Here is a 23,762-nt window from a genome sequence, read left to right on the forward strand (position 1 = left end):
GTTCCTCAAGGTTGTAGCAGAGCATCAGCTCTGGATGCCCTGCTTCATGCACAGGATCTTAGTTTTTACACAGCATTATTGTGACAAGGGGCTTCCCTGGTGGCTCAGACTGTAAAGCACCTACCTGCAATGTAAGAGACCTGGGTTCAATCCCTACGTCAGGAAGACCTTCTGGAGAAGGAAATGGCAATCCACTCCACCTGCCATTTGGAGTGGGAAATTCCATGGACAGAGGAGCCTGGCAGGCCCCAGTCCATTGGGTTGCAAAGAGTCAGACACGACTAAGCATCTAACACACACACATTGTGACAAGAGATAAATACAGCCCTCTCTAACATCCAAAATCAAAGTTTTGTTGCAGATTCAAACACCCTCTGAAAAGCTTATCAAATAGCCAAACTCTAATTCTCCATATATAATTCTCAGGACACCCAGCTTCCTTCACAAGAAATAGCCTGTGGTAGGGAGACTATAGTAAGATGGAAATATTTTAATTTCCCCAGGAGGTCTAAGGGAAAACTAGTTAGCCTGCTGGAAGAGACACACATGAGAAGTATGGGTGTGGGAATGTCCTCCCAACCTCCAGAGGGCCACAGAGACCACAGTAGCTTGGGGTGACTTGTGGGGATTGGTAAGGGAGGCCAATCTCCCCATGCTGAGCTGAGCTAGGCCTGAACTGAGGCAAGTGCAGCAGGAACTGGGGGAAGACACTGAGCTGCCCCAGGCTCTGGATCTGAGGCACAAGCCAAGTCTGTTTACCCTCTCTGAGGGCAAGGGAGTCCTCCAGTAGGATCTGAGTAACATGTTATTAACCTCAGTTTACAGTGTGTCTTAAGCCTCTTTCAGTATGGCGGGGAGCTTATCTAATTCTAACCCTGGATAACTAGGACTCCATGTTGTAACCTCCAGTGATAACCTTCCTTGGCAGAAGCTCAGGGCAGAACATTGTTAAGTGTGTGAATGGAGGTCCCTAAGGACCCCTTCTCTCTACTCAGATTACAGCAGCAGTCCCCAATCATTTTGGCACCAGAGACCAATTTCATGGAAGACAATTTTTCCACGAACCAGGGGTGGGAAGGAATGGTTTGGGGGTGATTCAAATGTATTATATTCATTGCACTGTCACATTTATCCACTGGTATGCAGTTATATTTATCTCTTGTCACACTGTGTGTCACTCTAATTTAATGCTGCCGCCCATCTGACAGAAGGTACTGGTGCACGTCCCAGAGGTGAGGGGCCCCTGGGTTACAGGGAAGGTCTTCCATCCTTATTGTCTCTGCCTCTGCATGTGTTATTTCTGCGGTGCTGTGCTCTGCTTTGTTGTTCAGTCGTGTCCAATTCTTTGTGAACCCATGGACTGCATAGCCCATCAGGCTCCTCAAAAAAGTCCATGGGGATTCTCCAAGCAAGCATACTGGAGGGGGTTGCCATGCCCTCCTCCTGAGATCTTCCCTTCGATCCCCCTTCAATCTCTTCCCAACCCAAGAATCGAACCCAGATCTCCCGCATTGCAGGCGGGTTTTTTACCGTCTGAGCCACCAGGGAAGCCCAAGGATACTGTGTATAGCATTTGCATACCATGGGCAGATAAGTGGAGTCTGAGTCATGTGGGCAGCTCTGAAGTGTTCCACTGGGCTGTATGGGTGGAACTTCCAGGCTGTGTACCTGCATTTACCCGTCCACCAATCAGAGCAAAGCTGCCTACAGACCAGCTATTATAGCCCATTAGCTGGAAATCTCAGGATTGACCACAGGCCACAGGTGCAGAGAAAACAATTTAAAAAATAAATTGCTAATGGCTGATTTCTGGTTTGATTTATCCTCTTGAGTGATTAAAAAAAAAATAAGGGTGAACATAGAAAAATCCTTCTTAATTTGATAGTTTAGCCTCTTGGTTCTTTTGGGGTAGTAGTGAGGGGGCTGGGTTAAGCACTTGAGGTGCTTACTACATGCCTGCTCCCTCATACGCTTTTCTGAACGTTTTCCACTACAGTCATGGTTATATTGCATGCGTGGGTGCGTGCTAAGTTGCTTCAGTCTTGTCCAACCCTTCACAAACCTATGTACTGTAGCCTGCCAGTCTCTCTGTTCAGAGAATTCTTCAGGCAAGAATACTGGAGTGGGTTGCCATGCCCTCCTCCAGGGGATCTTCCGACCCAGAGATTGAACCTGAGTCTCTTACATCTCCTGCGTTGGCAGGCAGGCTCTTTACCACTAGTGCCACCTGGGAAGCCCTGGTTATATAGCGAAGTGAAGTCGCTCAATCGTGTCTGACTCTTTGCAACCCCATGGACAGTAACCAACCAGGCTCCTTCGTCCATGGGATTTTCCAGGCAAGAATACTGTAGTGGGTTGCCATTTCCTTCTCCAGGGGATCTTCCCAACCCAGGGATCGAACCTGGGTCTCCCTCATTGTAGGCTGACACTTTTCCGTCCACCAGGGAAATCCTGGTTATATAGGGATGGTCTTAATTGTTTGATACCTTGTCCCTGGATGATTTGGGGCAGGGGGATATTGACTTGATGTGTGAGAGGTAGGTAAGGGAGGTGATTGCAGGTCTGGCTCTGGACTGGTTGTATTCCATATCAAAACCATGCTTACAAGTTGGTTATTTGCTGTCTGTCTCAAGGAATTAGCTAATCCTGGAAGGGACAATCCATCCACGTCAACCCCAAAGGCCCCAGTGTGTCAAAGCATCAGAAAACAGATAATAAAAAAACATAGTGAATACAGCAAGCTTAGAGAATCTCTCTACTACCAGCCCTGAGTGACTGAATCACCAGGAACACTTTATAACCTCTGGGCTGTCTTTCAAGGCCATGCAGTTCACGACTCAGTATTCTGACCCCTAACTATTTACAGAAATCATTCTCACCATCTCACTCCAGCGCTCTTAACCCGGAGCCATTCTTTGCTTTTTCAGAAAGCAAATGGGATTAAAGTCCAGGGCTGGGACTTCCTTCTTGGAGTGTTTGACAAGGACTGACGTACTCTAGGCCCTTTGAATCCCGGAAGTCCAGGACACACCCAGCTTTGGGTGCAGCATCCTGAATGCCGGAGCGTAGGTAAAAGGACTGAAGCAAACAGCATTTCACCATGAGGGACCCACTGACAGACTGTTCGGTGAGTAGCCCCGTGTGGTTTGCGTGCCTGCGTGTGAAAGGCAGCTGAGGAGTAGATTTATATACTAATGGATTTGAACTTAAGAAATTTGAGACGCTCAGAAGCCAAACATGTTTGGATATTGGCACTGGAACAAAAGTCTGTGGTTGTTCTTTGGTTTAATTTAAAACAGAGCTCTTTCTAGCTAATGACAGGGCAGGTAATTGTCATATTTTATTTTCCTATTCTTGGAAAAAGTTTGAGTGGGTATAACATTATATTTACATGCAGATGGTGGTTGTTCGGGAAACATACCAGTGGTGCCAATGTAGAGCACAGCAGGGACACACAAACGTGCAGAATATCTGCAACCAGTTTGGGGCTTTGGGAATTAAGTCGGGTGCAAGGGTTTTGCGTATTTTCCCCTTTCATTTAGAGTCCAGAACAGCAAGTCCCGCAGGAGGAAGAACAGGCTGCACTGTCCAGCCTGCAGTGGTCCTTGGACACGTTTACTGACTTGTTTGTTACTATCCTGAGAGCATTAATAAAAACAGAAAGTTGGTCAAAAGTGCAGAGACATTGTGAGGTCGTTAGCCACAAGAGCAGAGATGTAATTTAGGAAATGAGAAGCAATTAAAACAAAGGGTGGAGGGAGGAAATAAAGTAATCAAGGATTGTTGTTGTGTTGTCCCAAGAAATGATGCCAAAAAGCTAAAACTGGTGACATCAGAAGCAAGGGACTGCATTCATCTTTCAAGTATTTTATTTAAAAACAAAAAAAGGTGGACAAGCAGATCAACAGGGGCTGTAATAAAACCCTAAAGAAAAAAATCAGCAGAGAATTATTGGTTTCATTTGTGTTTATTCAATGGATGTGGAATGTATAGGCTTAGTGAAGATGAAACTGAAACTGTCATCCCACCAAATGAGTCAGGAATCAGACGTGCTAAATGAGATAAAGTCATAGCGGCTAGTAATAGTAATAATGAGAACATAGTAATGGGCTCTCCCTACTTTTACTTTTAAAAATATAATAGTAATATGTGTATTACTATTGTATGTTACTATTGTTTTTTAAAAAAGTGATATGTGTATTACTATTTGTAAAAAAAATTCCAACAATATGGTTGCATTCAGAGTTTAAGAGTGAAACCACCTCCCTTAGATTTCCTCTAGCAATCTTTTCTCTTTTTGGTAAGCACAGATCACTTTTCAAAGTCTTTTATCATGTATGTATTTGTTATTTGTTTATTTTTCACTCCTTGCATTTGCTCCCTTACTAAAATGTTAACTCCTCTCCTTTCTCCCCATTGATACTTTGGTGATGTTTTTGCATGGGTGGGTGAATGGATATGGGGATACAATAAGTGGAAGCAAAAACTTGGCATCGATGATCACTAAAGAAGAAAGTCAAGAACAAGAGAAGAGTGAGATAGTGGAGAGGAAAGCCAGGACAAGTTAAAAAAAACTAAAAGCCTAACATTCCTTTCCAAGGCTGACTCTAGATCCAGAACTAGGAGAACTGTTTCCTTTGAGCAGCTCCCAAGACAATCCATCACGATGTCTCCATGTCAGCTTAATTCTCTCTCCCTTACAAGCACGGGTTCTTTTCCCTACACTGGACCATTGCCCCAAGGACGCGTGTCCTTGTCTCTAAACTTGAAGGTTGTCTCTCTAGGCCCAGTGCTACCAATCGTAGTCTGGGAGTAGGAGAGTGGGAGGATATTCCTTCAGCCAGGGTTTCTGACTCCTCTAAAGTCAAGGAATCTTTATTTATTTGCAAATGTTTCATCTGCATCAAGCATTAGAGTTGACTTCCTGGTGCAGTCCTGGTTTGTGTTTGGGGAACAATGCGGTGTGAAAATGAGCCTGAGATTTAGGAACAGAATAAAACGACAGAGTGGACTGCAGAAGAATGCTTTGTGAAACAGGGGGTTTCATGAAGAAACCAAAATGAGTCCAAAGTTTTAACCACCTGTAAAATATCCCATTTCATGAGTCCCTGAGGTTGCACAGGGTACAATTAATTCATAAACCCTTCCTGAGTCCCCTTTGCTGTTCATCTGAAACTATCACAACATTGTTAATCGGCTATACCCCAAAGCAAAATAAAAAGTTTAAAAAATAGTAAGAGGTTGGTTATATAAAATATTATAATATCTTGAACTTGGGGGAAGAGTAGGTGCTGATTAAGGCATTGTGTTGTATCAATATTCCTACATTAAAAAGAATTCATGAAGGTGTAGCTTAGCTACAGTTCTGAACTTGGTCTACCCCATTAGATCCATATATGGAAATCAGTGGGTTGAGTGACCTTCAATGGGAAAAAACATGACCTCTTTATTTGTGTTAGTTTCTAACTGTAACTAAGAATTTCCCCCAATTTTGAACATAAGTAGCAAACCTTAATACAACAGCAGTGTCTGGGACCTTGCGACTGATGAAAATCGCTTATATTTTTATATAACATTAGAGTTGGTTACAGATACCTAGAAATAGCATTTATACACACTCAGTGTGACTTAAAAATCTGAGTAATTTTTAAGACTTGTTATTTAGTATGTTAAAGAGCACACAAAATATCCTGTTTTTAAATTATGTTTTATAAAACATATATCAATATAGTTTTTTTATAATCCTGTTATTTTGTTTTATGAGTTTGAAAATATTTTTATGAGTAAAATAGGTTTCACCAGTCTGCAAAAAAAATTTATAAACCTCTTCTCTTGGGTCATGCTCCAATGAACAAAACAGACTGATAGCTGGGCCATTCTACCTCACAGATCCGGGTTAGTGTCTATGCTCAAATTATCAGTCACTAGGGTAGCACACACGTTGCTTGAGTGCTGTGTAGAGTTTTTAACTAATCTTGAGACTGTCAGGACTTATTTGAAGGAGATTTTTTAAAGTCCTGTTTTTGAAAAAGAGAAGAATTGGCTCTGGGACTTGATGCTTTATTGCCTGTGGGCTTAGCTTCTAAACCTAAAAATATGCCAAGGGAAATCATTTTCAAATCCATATGTAAGGAAACAGACTGGATCAAATTATCTTCAAATGAAATAATCTAATCATTAAAAAAAAAATAGCACCTTCCTAAGAAACAATGCCAAAAAAATCAAAGGCAAATAGTAAGCTATAGCTGAGGTTTTGCTCTTACTCACCCCTTCACTATCCAGGAAGGGACTGTCAAAGCAGGCTTTCTTGGGTCCACATAGTCAGCCTCTTAGGGCCACACAGTCAGCTGTAGAAACAGTCCTGTGGGTTCAGATGCCAACTTGAGCTTCCCATCTCAGTGGTTCAGCCTGGGCCGTAGGATGTTAACTTGTACGATGTTCACGGGCACTGATACAGAGGATGACAGGGCAATGGGCCATGGCTCCTGCGGGATTCTGGGGCACTATCGAAATAAGGAGGTAGCTTGAATCTGGCGTGGCTGTCCTTGGCCCACACCATCAATGAGACATATGATGTGCCATTTCACATTTTGTGGGCCTCTGTTTCCTCGTCTATAAAGTAATAAGAGGAAAGGATGAAGTAGATTATGTTCTTTAATGTTCTGTATCTCACAATCTATGACAGCCTGCCAGGGAGATTCCAAATATTACCCGGATGCCTAATAAGTACAAGAAATCCCCTAGTTTAGAGGATATTACATCACATGAAATCAGTAGCACAGTGCCTGGCATATGAAAGGCATTGAACAAAACCTTATTTAATTAAATTTAAGTAGAATATCAGGTTTGTTTAAAACTATGTGGATCATCATTACCCCTCCTCCACCAAAAAAAAAAAGCCCCAAACTTTTCATACTGGCACTTAGAATAAAGTGAATTTTTCTAGACTAGCTGAATTTTACCTTCTTAAACATTCAAAACACAGAAAGTTAGAAAGAACAGCTAGGCCAAGGTGGATATAGAGCATTTTCATTTTCATTTTTCATCTTTCATTTCATGTGCCATTTGCCTAGATTACTAAGTTTTTTTGTAAAGATAATATTTATCCAACAGAATTTGCTTACAAGCGCTGGGCAGAAACACTTTCTTACTGGCAGAATAGGAAGTGTCTGTGTACATCAGCTGTCTACCTAAAGGGATTTTTAGGGTCTCAGAAAGATCCCACTTATTTCTCCACCAGTCTGTAATCTCTTTATCAGGAAAAAATCTTTTTTCCCATTAATTAATGACCCCAGGGAAAAGCAGCCTGTTCATACAGTAAATCCATAGGGAGATGTAAGATCGACAGTAGGTTCTTTCTTGGAATGAATATTTGGTAAGGGGTGGGATATTCAAAAGCTCACTAGGTGGGAAAAGAACATGAAAAAATGATCTCCCACATTACTCTGAGCAGAGCAAATTCTTCTGTGCCCGGTGATGACGCTGAGGAGCCATCTGCACTGCTCATAATGCTGAAAGGTAATGCCACTCTGAGTCCACTGAGTGTGGTCATCTGCATGTGTGCGTGCTATGTTGCTTCATTCTTGTTCAGCTCTTTGTGACCCTGTGGACTGTAGGCTGCCAGGCTCCTCTGTCCGTGGGATTCTCCAGGCAAGAATACTGGAGTGGGTTGCCATGCCCTCCTCCAGGGGAATCTCCCTCACTCAGGGATCGAACTCAGGTCTCCCGCATTGCAGGTGAATTCTTTACCAGCTGAGCTACCAGGGAAACATGATTATACTGACCACCTGTTTATAAAATATATTTATTTCTGATGGATTCTCAGGTTGATTTGCTCCCCTAACATTTCTAATCACAGTTCTGTCCCTAACTAATGAAGCTATCTTTTGCTGTTTGGGCCTTAACTATAAAAGAAGAGGATTGGACTTCAGTAGTTTCCAAACTGTGGTCCATGGAATCCCTTCAGAGACCCCTCTGGTGGGTGAGACAGGGTGGGGAAGAGAGATGGGAGAGGAGAGGGAAAGCCAAAGCCAAGATCAAGGGATTTCATCCTCCCAAAGCAGGGAAGGTCCCAAGATTTTCTGCTTACATACGCACCCCACCCCCTACACACACACACACACACACACACACACACACACAGGATGAGATTGTCTCTGGGGTCTGCTTTGATGTTTATGTGAGTCTGCTTTCCACAGTGCCAGGGTCCAGCCCCAGTGGATCCAGGGAATTCGAAGCGGGGATGGAGTTGGCAAGGAAAATCTTATTTATTTAGAAATATAAAGAGAGATTAGGAAAGAATAGTGTAGTAGGAAAATTAGTGGAGAAAAGATGCTGAATAACTTGGTTTACGTGGAAAACAATAAAGTTCCAAGACAAGGAACTGCTCCCTCTCACGTGGGTCTTAGAAGTCAGGGCAAATAAGTAGACACGGTGAGCCTCCACGCTCCAGATGGGAATTCAGCCAGAAAAGGGAGAAAAGAATGACATGGGGGAGCCAAGCATCAGTGCCAGACCCACAACTTTATTTTCAAAAGCAGCTTATATACCCCAAGTTGTACATAAAAAATAATGGAATATGCAGAGTTATGCAGGGGGAGCAGTCCTGACCCTTATTGAGACCAGGCTTTCTTTTTGCATACCTTCCTGTATACAAAAGGTCTCAGGTTGTTTACATTATCTTCGGGCCAAGAGGCCTGTTAACATTTTTATGGCTCTCTTCCTAGATAAATGTCTATCAACCAGAAAACTCTTTTTCCCTTGAAGTGTTTTTCCTTAATCTTCATCGCCCTCAAAATACTAAATATATAAAGTTCCATTCCTGTAGAACAAGGGTGCAGTGGGTTATAACAAAGAAAGTACTTAACTCAAAGATCTAATGTTGCTAATACCAGGGCTACTACCTGTTTTTTTCTATATACCAACTATATCTACAAATAAAAGATATGAAAACTTGGCAGCAAGTATTGGCTCAACAAATGAAACCCTTAATCAGTCCTATTCTAATGATTTTGACTCCTCGGAAGCCCCTACATTCCTAGGATGTTTTAAGCTTCCTGTGCCTTTCGTGGTCAGGAGGCCAGTCAGGAGGCCGCAAACAATCACATGCGCAGCTGTAAGAGTCCAGCAGGCAGGCCAGAAAGCCATCAGAGGGGTTTTTGGATTGAAACACTCATATTATGCCCAGGAGATTTATTATCTAAAAGCTCTACATTAACTTTTTCCAGAAAAAGGTGGTGGAGGGACAGCCCCCTGTTAATGTCAGAAGAATAGGTGGAAAGCATAACACAGTAAAGCAGGCAGACTTTGGTTATTGGGGGTAGATGCTTGGGAACAAGGGGTCTCCTGAGGCTCGATCCCGCCTTTGCGTATGCCGAGCCTCCTTCCTCATGACCTTTGCCATGGGTGGAGTTCCTCACGCTGGCTCCCAGCACCACAGCTTTTATCTTCAAGTCTGAATCTAAAGAATGGCTATGCTGAAATAATGAAGGTATTCTTAGCAACTTTTTTATTTATTGATGTCACCTTTATCTCAGTCTGTTTATCTCAGTTTGTTGGGGAGTGTCCAGTACATTGTATGTAGAGTTAAAGATTCTCCCCATTGCTGTAATAAGCAGAACATCCCATTTTTATTTGATCATTGAGTTAACAACAATGTAATGTATTGAAGAATTTCTGAACTTGTGTGTATCTGCACACTGGTTTGGGGGAGGGGTTACAGGTAGGGTATAGCTCGGGGGCTGAGCTCAGCGGCCAGTTGCCTCTGCCTTGAACAACTTTGTCCATTTATCACATTGTTCCAGGACAGATATCACTTTCTACAGATATCATGACGTGAAAAAAGGAAGTACTAGTCTATTAAATGACAGGAAATCTTTCAAAATCTAAAACTGGGACTCCTAGGGGCAGTTGAAGCCATAAGATATGATTTGATTTGAGCAGACTCTTATTTAAAATAGATAACTATGAATACCTTTGAGAAAGACAGGTGGTCTCCATACTTCCATAGCTCACCCACTCTACACTAAAAGCATTGAGTTTTGAATCATTGGTTTATAAATTTTCAGGGCTGTCTGACTTCCAAGAACTAGTCTTCTGGAGACTAGACTTTTTAAAAATTAATTTATTTATTTTAATTAGAGAATAATTACTTTACAATATTGTGATGGTTTTTGCCATACATCAACATGAATCAGTCACAGGTATACATGTGTTCCCCCCATCGTATACCCCCCTCCCCCGCTTCCTCCCCACCCTCTCTCTGAGTTGTCCCTGAGCACAGGCTTTGGGGCACACTGTTTCATGAATCAAACTTGCACTGATCATCTATTTTACATAATGTACATGTTAACTAATGTACATGTTTCAATGCTGTTCTCTGGAGACTGTATTTTTTAAAATGTGTCTTGGAGAGTTTTGATGCCTTGATAAGTTCCGGAAATGCAGTAGCCCCAGGACAGGGAAAAATTCTCAACTGGTTCTGTCCCACTTCCGTTAGAGACAAGGTTTCTCCTACTAGCCCCATCCTCACACATGGTGTCTGAGGCACCCGATTCTTTCCCCAGGACTTTGGTTGCAAATCGTCTCTTCTGGTGATGGTGGGCTGCAGGGGTCTGTGCCCTCAGACAGCTCATCACAGAGACCCTTCCCTCTACTCCTGGTTTTTAGGTGGGAGTTTCTTCTCCTCACTTCTGCTCTGAAGGCTCCAAATCCTTCCATCTGGCTCTCTGCTTTGTCTCCTCCTTGTTATTGTTCAGTCACTAAGCCATGTCCAACTCTTTGCGACCTGCTGGGCTGCAGGACACCAGGCATCCCTGTTCTCCACTATCTCCTGGCATTTGCTCAAATTCATGTCCATTGAGTCAGGGATGCTATCCAACCATCTCATCTTCTGCCACTTGCTTCTCTTTTTGCCTTCAATCTTTCCCAGCATTAGGGTCTTGACTCAGCTTTTTGCATCAGATGGCCAAAGTATTAGACCTTATTGTGTTTAAGAGCAGAAAAACTCACTTTGCAAGCAGGCATCCAAATATTTCTCCCCTGCACATGGCCCCCTGATGTTTTTGTTGAGTCTTTATTTCTGCTTTGGTGTAAGCTAGAGAGAGAAACAGGATGTTATTTCAAAGGACACTGCTTAATACTGTGTAATACTGTGAGATATTTCTAAATAAACAAGAATGCTACAGGACCAATAAAAAATCATAAAATTTTATTGAACATGAAATAAGATTTGAACTAATGAAAAGACTTAGTGTGCCCTTGGATGGGAAGTCTAAATACCATAAAAAAGTTAATTTCCTCAAATTGAGATATATAGATGTAATGCAATTCCAATTAAGATCTCAGTGGGGATTTTTAAAAATTGCAATTAGATAAATGTTCATAAGGAAGAATAATTGCACAAGAATAGTCAAAGAAATTATGAAAGGGAAAGAAAATGTTGCTTAAAAAGAGCAGAAACAGAGAGTTCTCTGCTGGCCTAGTAGTCAGGATTCCAGGCTTTCATTGTATAGCCTGGGTTCAAGCCCTGGTCAGGGAACTGAGATCCCACAAGCAGCTTGGCTTGGTCAAAAACAAGAAAGAAAGAAAGAAAATATTATAATATTGCAATGTTGAAAAGAGAGAAGAAAAGTGCTGTTATCTCTATAACTTAGGTAGCAAGAATATAAAGGGATATCATAATTAGTGTATGTATTATTATTATTTCTGAAACATAATAATGTTTCATAATTTAAAACAAAAAGTCTGGTGCTCTGTGATGACCTGGAGAGATGGGATTGGAGGAGGCGAGAGAGGGAGGAGATATATGTATAATTATGGCTAGTTCACATTGTTGTATGGCAGAAACCAACACAACATTGTAAAAATAAAGCAAACAAAAAATAAATAAATCTCTTGTAGATGTTAAAAAGATAAAACTGATTTAGAACGATGTTTAGCTATATATTTTAGACATGCAAAATAAGAGTGGCTTTCTTTTTTTATCGTTATAGTGCTCCCATACATAAAATATGTCCCTAAGTAGAGAGTTGGGCTCAGGTAGAGGCCCTCAGGATCCAGGCTCTCTCTCTTTCTGACCTAAAATCTTAGCATGTGGCATCCACCCTCAAGATAAACTTATGGCACAGCTGTCATTTTAATTCCCAGATTCAGGAAAGAGGAGGAAGGAATTTTCACTGAAATCCAACATGAACTTTCACCCATCTCTCTTTGGGAAGCATTTAATTGCATGGCTACACCTAAGGGTGAGAGAGGCTGAGAAATGACTTGATTCCAAGGGCATGTGCCTGCTTAACATTTCTCTATTTTCTTTTCATGATACCTAGTTGTGTTTTATTGATGTTATTCAGTGTTATGGGAAGGAAATAAAAGCCTTAAGGGAGAATTTAGTGAAAATGTTTAGGTAACTAAGAAATAAAAAAGCTAAGCAATCTTAAAGTGCTTACCAAACTCTCCCATTGTACTTGTAAGGGGAAGAAGAGGCCTGAGAGTATCATGTCATTCACAGATAACAATTTACGTTTATGAAAATAAAAATGAGAAATCTTGGTTGCCACACTGTGGTTTAACTCTCATGCCTCAGGGGAGAAGCATTTCTTTTTTCCTTTGCAAACTTTAAACTTTATTTTGTATTGAGGTATAACCAATCGGCTTCAGAGGTGGCTCAGTGTTAAAGAATCCACCTGCCAATACAGGAGACACAGGAAATATGGGTTCAATCCCTGGGTCAGGAAGAACCTCCGGAGAAGGGAATGGCTACACACTCCAGTCTTCTTGCCTGGAAAACCCCATGGACAGAGGAGCCCAGAGGGCTATAGTCCATAGGGTTGCAAAGAGCTGGACACAGCTGAGCACATATAGCCTATTAATGTTGTTGTAGTTTCAGGTGAACAGCAAGGGGACTCAGCCATACGTATACATGCATCCAAAACCCAAAACCCTCTCCCATCCAGGCTGGCATATAACATTGAGTAGAGTTCCATGTGCTATACAATAGGTCCTTGTTGGTTATCCATTTTGAATACAGCAATGACCTTCCCAAACTCCCTAACTACCCCCTCCCCCGAGCAACCATAAATTTATTTTCTAAGTCTATGAGTCTCTTTCTGTTTTGTAACTAAGTTCATTTGAGAGAGTCATTTCTTCATAATGAAAGCTATACCCAAGTGTGTTTTGCTTGCTTGGGAGATAGTTTAAAATTCTGTGACTCGTTTGCTGCAATTAAAAAAATATATATTTTTTTCAGATCCCATTCCTCATTTTGGCTTTTTTGGACAAAAAAGTTGGTGTGTGGTCCAGAGTTGCTGTGGCAGCTGTCCCTCCAGCTCACTGTCCCCAGCCTGCTCCTCCTTTATCCAAGTGTCTGACGGTGCTGTAAATCCGTGATTTTGCAAACCTTGTTTTAGGAGTCAACAATGTCCTTCTAAAGACCTTTGCACTCTGACCTCAGTCCTTGTGTTCTGGGTGGTTTCAGTGAAGCTGTTTTCTCCTATTGTGCATCTACCAGATCCTGTGGTGGCTTTCTTTGTTAAATTCAGGGGAAAGTTAAACTGCAGCATAAAGATCAAAGGATTTGGTATCTATAAGACTGTGTGCAATGGCCCCCCACTCCAGTACGCCTGCCAATTCTCCAGTCCCATGGACGGGGGAGCCTGGTGGGCGGCCGTCTATGTGGTCACACAGAGTCAGACACGACTGAAGCGACTTAGCAGCAGCAGCAGCATGTTACTACATCCTAGGTGTTGGTCGGTTCCGCCCTGAAGGTAGGGGCCTGTTTCCATCCTTTCTCTAGGTTTTTCTTCCTCTGTGACCTATGTCCTATTTGCCAGTCTACCAGCCCCTTATTCCAGGTGCTAGGTGACAGTTGAGAAGTTGTCTTGCCCTGAAGATTCCTGTATGGAAACATGGTTGCCCTATAGTAGGTTCTCAGGAAGTCTGAGTTTCCTGTCCTTTCTCCTTCTCAGCAGGGTGACCAGCAGCGTGCCCATGACGACATCTGAGGTCAGGAAGGGGCTAGCTCATTGTATGAGCAAAGAGTCACTGAATGACAGTCTACACAGAATTTGCATCCTCCTGGGTGCAATCTCGTTTTGAAAAATGAAATGGGCCATCCCATCTCCCAGATGGAAACACTGAGATGATGTGTTTGAGACTTAATCATCTCTTTCACCCACTTTGTTGTCAGGAAAGCAGCAGAATCAACTGATACCCTCTCCCTCTGGGCAATCGTCATCTATATCTATCCTCAGCAATACAATGTTCAGAAGAACACTGTGGAGTTTTGAGCCACATGACAAAAATCTTTCAATTGGAATATTTTTGTCTACAACTAAATTCATATATAGATACACTAATAAAGGTTTATTTATAAATATATAAAGGTTTGGTTCAACCAAAATGTTCAACTCATTATTATAACATTCTTATTACTAAAGTTCAATGAGATATAGAGGGGACTAGGAGAAATTTTATTAACAAATTATTCACTTACATTTTCTATCACAGTCAAGAAAGACTCACTTTAATGGTTCAGGGTTTGTCATGAGGTCCAGAAATATTATATTGGAATTTGTGGGGGTGACATACCATGAATCTGCAGTGTATTTCAGGATGTATTTTTAGCTTTCCTGGGACTAAGAGGAGTGACAGGAATCCAACTTCACCCACTGATGAAGAGTTTGCATTTGGCCTAGGAAGAAACAGATAGACCAGCTCTATTTTTGAACAGTTCTCCAGGGTCTTTCGCATCCAGACAGAAGAGACTTCCTCTTTATTTTTAAGAACTCATCCAAGTGTACATTCTGTAGCTGCAGAATCATTTACGATGACAGCCCTCATCACAGAAGCATTCTGAATTTACAGAAGTTCAGTCTTTGGGAGTGCTCCTAACCCTTCTGTACATCTTTTCTGTTTCAGTATAATAAAGTATACAAGAACCTGAAGGAGTTTTCTCAAAATGGAGAAGATTTCTGCAAGCAGATCACATCCATTCTTCAGCAAAGGTACAAAATGCATGTTTGCACGGAGCAGTTCTTCCTCTTTAGTTGCACCCAGGGACATGACTGGAGGAGTGATTACAAGCTGTCCTACTTTCCAGAACGCAGTGTTATATTTTAGTACTTGAGAAATCGGTTTGAAGAGTGATTCTTCGCTATTGCACATTTATCACTGGGGTACCATAAAAATCAGGAAACAACAGGAAGTAATTCTGCTTGGGAAAGCTCAGTCAAGTCCCTCTGATTATCACCCTCTCCTGGGGCCCACTTTGTGCCTGACATATACTCCCATTACTGTGCTCTTCACACTGATGGCAATTATTCATCTGCTTTTCTATCCCCCTGGCAAGGGCAGCGGCTGTGTCTTACTCATCTTTGTATGCTGAGCTCTCAGAGTCTGGCCTTTTGACTTCTTCAGTAAGTGTCTGTTGAGTGGGGACATAGATGAATAAAGAGTCACCATACACAGAAGTATCATCTTCTCTTAATACTAGATATGATCATGTATAAAGCTCTTCACTGTGCTGAAATGAACACACTTAACTCAGTCAAGAAATTACAAAAATTCCTGCTTAAAATTAGAGTCCCCGAGGATTGAACTGGGCCTACAGGGTGCTTAGGCCGTTTCTCTATGTGTAGACAGTTCTGTAATAAACAATTCCAAAGAGACCTTCAAAAGAGATTGGTTATTCTTTCAAGGAAATCCATTTCAGGTTTAAAATATTGTACATGTGCCTTTGTAAGAGCAAAGATGCCTGAGTTAATTGCATCCAGTGTTAGTAGGTCAAGAGCAAGGAAGAACATCCTGATAAAGCTATGTTCTTTATCAGGACCAGTGAACAAGGCCAAGGAAAGATACAGGAGAGTTCAAACATGCTTTTATAAAGAAGTATCCAGGTTTGAAAATACCCTGATGCTGGGAAAGATTGAGGGCAAGAGGAGAAGGGGACGACAGAGGATGAGATGGTTGGATGGCATCACCAACTCAATGGACATGGGTTTGGGTAGACTCTGGCAGTTGATGATGGACAAGGAGGCCTGGTGTGCTGCGGTTCATGGGGTCACAAATGGTCGGACACGACTGAGCAGCTGAACTGAACTGAAATGAACCAGGTTTGTCAAATGGAGTCAAAAAGAAAACAAGTTTAAACAAGTTATTTCTCTCTTAATAGCCAAATTGCTTTAATTCTATGAAAAGAAGAGAGAGGACCAATCTTTGGGGGAATTTTTTTTTTATAAGAAAAATAATTTTTATCCATCTCAAAGGAAACTATGTAAAATAAGACCAGTTAACTATTATGCAAGTTCAACCTATTACCTAAATTAGAAAACAGTTCCCTCCTGCCGATCAAGAAGAATCTGTACACAGTGTAACCATACTAGTCACCTGGGTTACAGTAAGCTGAGCCTTGATTAATTGGCATCTACAGGTTCAAAACTAGTGCCTGGTAGAGAGCTATAGAGATAGAAGGTCAATGATGGATAATGCCTGGTAAACAAACTCAACAAACAACTGAATAAATTTAAGAGAATTATTTCTCCACAATGGCCCTGTTCTTTCTCCCTTGTCTATGTAACTCTACATCTCTGCCTTGCCACAGACACACCTATTTTGCATACAGTCAAAACCTTCCTTTCTTACCTGTGTCTCTCTTGAAGTTGCTTCCTCAGGCTTCCATCTGCCCTAGACCTATTCACGTGCAAACTTTCCCACATGTTCCAGAATGGCAAATGGGCTCCAGCGAAGGAGAAATACTTGGGTAGCTAAAGATATCTCCCTTCATGGTTTTATCTCTTCATAGAGCAGAATACAGAATTTGAAAATCTAGCAAAATTATGTGCACATCTCTGGGGTAAAAATTGCATAGCATAAATACAAAGAGGGGATCTACTGGTTTACCTAGACCCAAAGAATTATGCTGGCTATTAGGTCATGCATGCAATGAATGCTTTCCTGAACAATGGGCAAAGCTCATCTTTCACAATTGAATCATTTCCCCTTAACCAAGATACCTTGTGTGAGTTGCTTTATATTTATTCCTGATAAATGTACATTTGGCAATGCCAACTCACACTTGAGCTTGAAGCTCTCCTTCCTTTGCTCAGCTCTTGGATCATGTAGTTAACCTAAAGGATGTCATCCATGCTAAAAGAGTAGGTGTTTCCAAAGAATTGTTTTCTAATGGACACAAAGTCCTACTAATCTATGAATATGTGGTATACTGTATTATTTTTCCCTACAAATTCCCTACATGTCAGCTGGCAAAGACCCAGCTGACAAAGACCCCAAAGACTGGGTCATTTCTTTCCCACTGGGAGTGATTCTGAGGTTCCTATCTCTTCCAAAGAAGTGTTTGAGAACATAATCACCATATCAAAAGGAGGAGTGATCACAACCAACATAGCTGGTATTACACTTGCCTTCACTGTCCCCATTCTGTAGTTAGTTAGCAGTAGTTAGTTCCCCAGGCATACAAAAGATAAAAAGCTGTTTCCCACCAGTTATCCAGACATGAGCACTCAGCTTATTTTCCTCTTAAATGGAAAATAAGATGGGTTTATTACATATGAATCAGTGATACCTTTATTTGGTATTAGGAAACTGCCTAGAAAGCCAATATTCTTGGAAAGAAGCTATCATATTACTTGTGTTTTCCTAATGACTCGACAGTAAAGAATCCACCTCTAATGCAGGAGACCGGGGTTCAGTCCCTGAGTGGGATAGATCCCCTGGAGAAAGGAATGGCAACCCACTTCAGTATTCTTAACTGGAGAATCCCATGAACAGAGGAGCCTGGTGAGCTACAGTCTGTGGAATCGCAAAGAGTTGGACATCACTGAGTGACTGAGAACATCGTATTACTTAAGAGTATAGACAAATTCATGTTTGGGAACGCATGTACACCCGTGGTGGATTCATGTCAATGTATGGCAAAACCAATACAGAATTGTAAAGTAAAAAAAAAAAAGAGTATAGACAAGTAACAGGAAACCCCATCAGACAAGTAAAAAGGTACCCTTAGAATATGTACAGCAGGCATTTCCACTGAGACACAGAAAATCATGACATAGAAATTCATGAAGACAAATCCAGCAGCCAACATATGAAAGATTTAGTGAGAGGGCATATGGTGCTTAATACCTGCCACATAAAGTACATTCAGTAAATATTTATAGATTGAATTAATAAAAAAAATGAAAGCTAGTTTAAGGTTTATTTTCTTATTATTACACCTGTATTGTTAAACAGGGCCTTTACTATCCTCGGATATTAACAATTGCAGACACCTTGCTTAAGAATCCATTGGAATGTGGTTCTGCTAACACATCTGTATTAGCTCCTGGCTACAAGGGACTGCATCCCAATCAAGCTTCAAGGCCAGATAATGTTCTATTTCCAAGCTCAGCTGCCTTCTTGCATTTGTTCTAATTGGTGGTGATAGAAAAGTGTGTTGGAATTCAAACACCATTTTGCCTGGAAATTCTGTAATTCATGGCTGTGCTTAGCTTCTTTTATCTAATTAGCTGCTTCAGTTTCCTTTTTTTATAGTAGCAACTCAGATTTAGCCAGAAACACACAGCAGCTCCTAAAATGCCTAATGCCAAAGCCATCACATTCACTTCAAAACAATCACAGATTAGATCCAAAAAGACAAAAGCATATTTCTAGAAACTGTTTGAACATTTTGTTCCCTGCCCCACATAGCTAAAGTGTAAACAGGCTTTGATGGGAAAAATCAATTATTTTTTTCCTCTATGAAAGCTTAAGATCAGGTTTTCAAACAGCAAGTACCACAACTCTGGACATAAAATTATTTTTTAATTAAAAAGAAAAGAAAACAAAGAAGGAAGTATAGTTGGTCATTGTTTCATCTACAATGCATTGCAGAGGCTGTCAATAAAAGATAAGTGATGAAAATGAAATCTTTAATAAATCCTTACCTTTTCTAGTCTACCCATAGTTTGCGTGATCTTAGCTCCCACAACTTCAGCCCTTTTCTGCATATTGATAGCTCCCCTATGTAATAGGCAATACGTCTTAACCTGTACTTCAAACCATATATCCAACAGTCTATTGGACATTTCCAGATGAATGCTCCATGAAACCACAATGGAAGCTTATCCAAATAGAGTTGATCAGCTTTTCCCCAAAGCTGGTACTCACTCCTTCTGGATTTTTAACCATGATTACCAGGACCTCTGCCCACCCAGGCAAGCCCAATACGGGGGAGCCACCCGCGACTCCTTCTGTCTCAGTGAGGCGGTCAGTGGCTGCTCAATTGCATCCGACTCTGCGATCCCTTGGACTGTAGCCCACCAGGCTCTCTGTCCATGGACTTCTCCAGGCAAGAATACTGGAGCGGGTAGCCTTTCCCTTCTCTGGGGATCTTCCTGACCCAGGGATCGAACCCAGGTATTCTGCATTTCAGGCAGATTCTTTACTGTGTGAGCCACCAGGGAAGCTCCTCTTCCATCTCAACTCATGACCAAGTCCTTATATTTCTCTCTTCCAAACACCTCTGCTCCTCTAGCTTTGTTTTCATTTCATGGCCTCTGCCGTTGTTTGGGCAGAGCACTCTCAACCTGTCCTCTGCCTGGGGTACTGCCCTGCCGCTGGGCAGTTTGTACACTTCATGAAGGCACCTGGCTGAGGGGCATTGTGAAAGCAGAAATCTAATTCACTCTCAACCTTCATGTACCTGGGCTCAGAGCTGTGTCCCTTCAAAGGATCTAATTTTTCTCACCCAAGCAAGCTGCCTCAACTAAAGAGCATCTAAGACATCTTTCACTTTGTGGTCAGCACCCTGTTTAAGACCCTTCAGAGGTTTCCATGACTTTTAGTGTAAAATTCAGCCTTTGTAGTATTTCATAGAAGGAACTTTAAGATCAGCTTAAAGATCACATCTCTAAGAGCACATCTTTCAGATTACATCTCTCCATCTTACTTACGGTCGCTGCTTGTAGAACCACTGGCAATTACCCCCCTACCCCTCCTACCTGCCATCATGGGTCCTGGCAGTTGTACATGCTGTGTCCTCTGCCCAGGAGACACTTCTACCTTCACTGCCAGCTTCCACTCAATGCATTCTTCAGAACTCAGTCATCCCACTCTGGTTGGCCTTCAAGTCAAGACTCCACTAGTATATATCTCTGCTATGGCAGTACTGCCTTTCTGCTCACTTGTCTGTCTCCACTCCTGGACGCTGAACTCCTTAAGGGTCTCTGTATCCCACATGACTTGCACAGAGTAGGCATTCATTGGATGCTCTCTGAGGGAATAAATGTATTCTCGTGAGTGATTCTGTGCCTTCAGGCACTCAACTTTTTAGAAGTTTAAGTTGGGCTCTTTACAAGGAGTAATAAATGAGTGTGTCAAAGAAATGTACTTACATAGAGTATTTTGAACAAAAGCTAGAAGAGAATAATAAAATCATAGAAGAGACCAGGAAGTGCGTTAAATGCATCTTATCTTTGGTTTCTCTTAGATAAAGTCTCACAATCCAATGCAGTATGTGAATACTCTCATCCGCCCCTAACTTACAGATGGGGATATGGAAAAGGCGGCGTATTGTAATTTCTACTCAGATCTACCCAGGCATGGCGTGAGGGCATCTTCCAAGTGGGCAGGCAGTTTGGGGTATAGCTATGGGAGTGATCCAGTTCCCTTCACAATGTGTTAGGGTTTTCTATGGTAAGGGACACCTGTGGTCATCAAGCCCAGTGGCTTTTGTACCTGGTAGCACAGGGGTCTGTGGGAATCTCTCAGGGGTCACTTTAGCAGGTAGGAAGAAATTAATGGGCGGGACTCAGAACCCTATTTCACTCCTGTTCCCACTTATTCAGAACACAACATCTATATAATATGGTGGGATTCAGTATAAAATTTTGCCTTCCAGTTGAAAAGTTTAAAAAACTGCCTTTTCTGTCCATTTCAGCTGACTTCCCCCACAACAACACTCCCTCCCCCTACCCACATAAAGTCACTCAGTTCAAGAATTAACAGACACAGAGAATCTGAGGAGCTAGCCCAACCTTTGCTGTGCATCCCCTGGGCCAGAAGCAAGCAGAGACTCAGTGAAACTCCCAGACTGGGCACCCAAGCAGCGTGACCTCCAAGTCTCATCTTCCTATTTCTCCTTTTATACACTATTCTCAGTTCAGTTGAGTTCAGTTCAGTTCATTTCAGTCCTCAGTTGTGTCCAACTCTTTGCGACCCCATGAATCGCAGCACGCCAGGCCTCCCTGTCCATCACCAACTCCCGGAGTTCACTCAGACTCACGTCCATCGAGTCCCTGATGCCATCCAGCCATCTCATCCTCTGTCGTCCCCTTCTCCTCCTGCCCCCAATCCCTCCCAGCATCAGAGTCTTTTCCAATGAGTCAACTCTTCGCATGAGGTGGCCAAAGTACTGGAGTTTCAGCTTTAGCATCATTCCTTCCAAAGAAATCTCAGGGCTGATCTCCTTCAGAATGGACTGGTTGGATCTCCTTGCAGTCCAAGGGACTCTCAAGAGTCTTCTCCAACACCACAGTTCAAAAGCATCAATTCTTCGGCACTCAGCTTTCTTCACAGTCCAACTCTCACACCCATACATGACCACTGGAAAAACCATAGCCATGGCCAGACGGACCTTTGTTGGCAAAGTAATGCCTCTGCTTTTGAATATGCTATCTAGGTTGGTCATAACTTTTCTTCCAAGGAGTAAGCGTCTTTTAATTTCGTGGCTGCAGTCCCCATCTGCAGTGATTTTGGAGCCCCCCAAAATAAAGTCTGACACTGTTTCCACTGTTTCCCCATCTATTTCCCATGACGTGATGGGACCAGATGCCATGATCTTCGTTTTCTGAATGTTAAGCTTTAAGCCAACTTTTTCGCTCTCCTCTTTCACTTTCATCAAGAGGCTTTTTAGTTCCTCTTAACTGTCTGCCATAAGGGTGGTGTCATCTGCATATCTGAGGTTATTGATATTTCTCCCGGCAATCTTGATTCCAGCTTGTGCTTCTTCCAGCCCAGCGTTTCTCATGATGTACTCTGCATATAAGTTAAATAAGCAGGGTGACAATATACAGCCTTGACGTACTCCTTTTCCTCTTTGGAACCAGTCTGTTGTTCCATGTCCAGTTCTAACTGTTGCTTCCTGACCTGCATACAGGTTTCTCATGAGGCAGGTCAGGTGGTCTGGTATTCCCATCTTTTTCAGAATTTTCCACAGTTTATTGTGATCCTCACAGTCAAAGGCTTTGGCATAGTCAATAAAGCAGAAATAGATGTTTTTCTGGAACTCTCTTGCTTTTTCCATGATCCAGCAGATGTTGGCAATTTGATCTCTGGTTTCTCTGTCTTTTCTAAAACCAGCTTGAACGTCAGGAAGTTCATGGTTCACGTATTGCTGAAGCCTGGCTTGGAGAATTTTGAGCATTACTTTACTAGCGTGTGAGATGAGTGCAATTGTGTGGTAGTTTGAGCATTCTTTGGCATTGCCTTTCTTTGGGATTGGAATGAAAACTGACCTTTTCCAGTCCTGTGGCCACTGCTGAGTTTTCCAAATTTGCTGGCATATTGAGTACAGCACTTTCACAGCATCATCTTTCAGGATTTGAAATAGCTCAACTGGAATGCCATCACCTCCACTAGCTTTGTTCATAGTGATGCTTTCTAAGGCCCACTTGACTTCACATTCCAGGATGTCTGGCTCTAGATGAGTGATCACACCATCGTGATTACCTTGGTCGTGAAGATCTTTTTTGTACAGTTCTTCTGTGTATTCTTGTCACCTCTTCTTAATATCTTCTGCTTCTGTTAGGTCCATACCATTTCTGTCCTTTATTGAGCCCATTTTTATATGAAATGTTCCCTTGGTATCTCTAATTTTCTTGAAGAGATCTCTAGTCCTTCCCATTCTGTTGTTTTCCTCTATTTCTTTGCATTGATCGCCGAGGAAGGCTTTCTTATATCTTCGTGCTATTCTTTGGAACTCTGCATTCAGATGCTTATATCTTTCCTTTTCTCCTTTGCTTTCCACTTTTCTTCTTTTCACAGTTATTTGTAAGGCCTCCTCAGACAGCCATTTTGCTTTCTTGCATTTCTTTTTTGGGGGGATGGTCTTGATCCCTGTCTCCTGTACAATGTCACGAACCTCCGTCCATAGTTCATCAGGCACTCTATCTATCAGGTCTAGTCCCTTAAATCTATTTCTCACTTCCACTGTATAATCATAAGGGATTTGATTTAGGTCATACCCGAATGGTCTAGTGGTTTTCCCTAATTTCTTCAATTTAAGTCTGAATTTGGCAATAAGGAGCTCATGATCTGAGCCACAGTCAGCTCTCAGGAACCAGAACAAAGGCAATGAGTAATGATGAAGTGGGTATTGTGGGCTAGCCAGAGAATCCCACTGCTCAAAGAGCAGCACCTGTGTAAAAATGTCTTTCAATTTTCAAATTGTTATTAATTTTTAAATACAGCCTATCTGTGTGAGCTTTCAAATGCAAACTGATAAAGCTTGTGTGGAAAATATCAGCACCCCAGGCCTTCTTCACGAAGAAGCTGTTGCTGATAGAAAGCAGGAGGCCAGGAATGGGGCTGTGATATTGCAAAGAGTTTCAGAGGACTAAAATTTCTTCTTAATTCATAATAAAGGGGGGGTTTTGTCACCTGCTGTTTTCAGTCTTGAGAGAGCCTTCATTCAATTTTAACCAATTCCTTAGACACGGAAGCAGCTACAGTTTTCATTTTTAATCTCTTTTTATCATCTTAATTTTCTT

The 23,762-nt window shown here is 41.9% G+C and overlaps 1 protein-coding gene across 2 annotated transcripts in view; it reads left to right on the plus strand.

The window, feature by feature from the left end:
* Window positions 1-2,844: 2,844 nt before the first annotated feature.
* NOSTRIN (nitric oxide synthase trafficking) overlaps window positions 2,845-23,762 on the plus strand; it is a 66,873-nt gene continuing 45,955 nt past the window's right edge. Inside the window, exons 1-2 of one of the 2 annotated variants that reach the window (XM_040229277.1) lie at window positions 2,845-3,127; window positions 14,917-15,002. In XM_040229277.1, coding sequence (XP_040085211.1) covers window positions 3,101-3,127; window positions 14,917-15,002 — 113 coding nt within the window. In that variant the 5' untranslated portion in view covers window positions 2,845-3,100. The remainder of the gene's footprint in view (window positions 3,128-14,916; window positions 15,003-23,762) is intronic. The other variant, XM_040229276.1, reaches the window with a different exon arrangement.

This window comes from Oryx dammah, unplaced genomic scaffold (assembly GCF_014754425.2).
Source record: "Oryx dammah isolate SB20612 unplaced genomic scaffold, SCBI_Odam_1.1 HiC_scaffold_27, whole genome shotgun sequence".
In the NCBI taxonomy this organism is placed as follows: Eukaryota; Metazoa; Chordata; class Mammalia; order Artiodactyla; family Bovidae; genus Oryx; species Oryx dammah.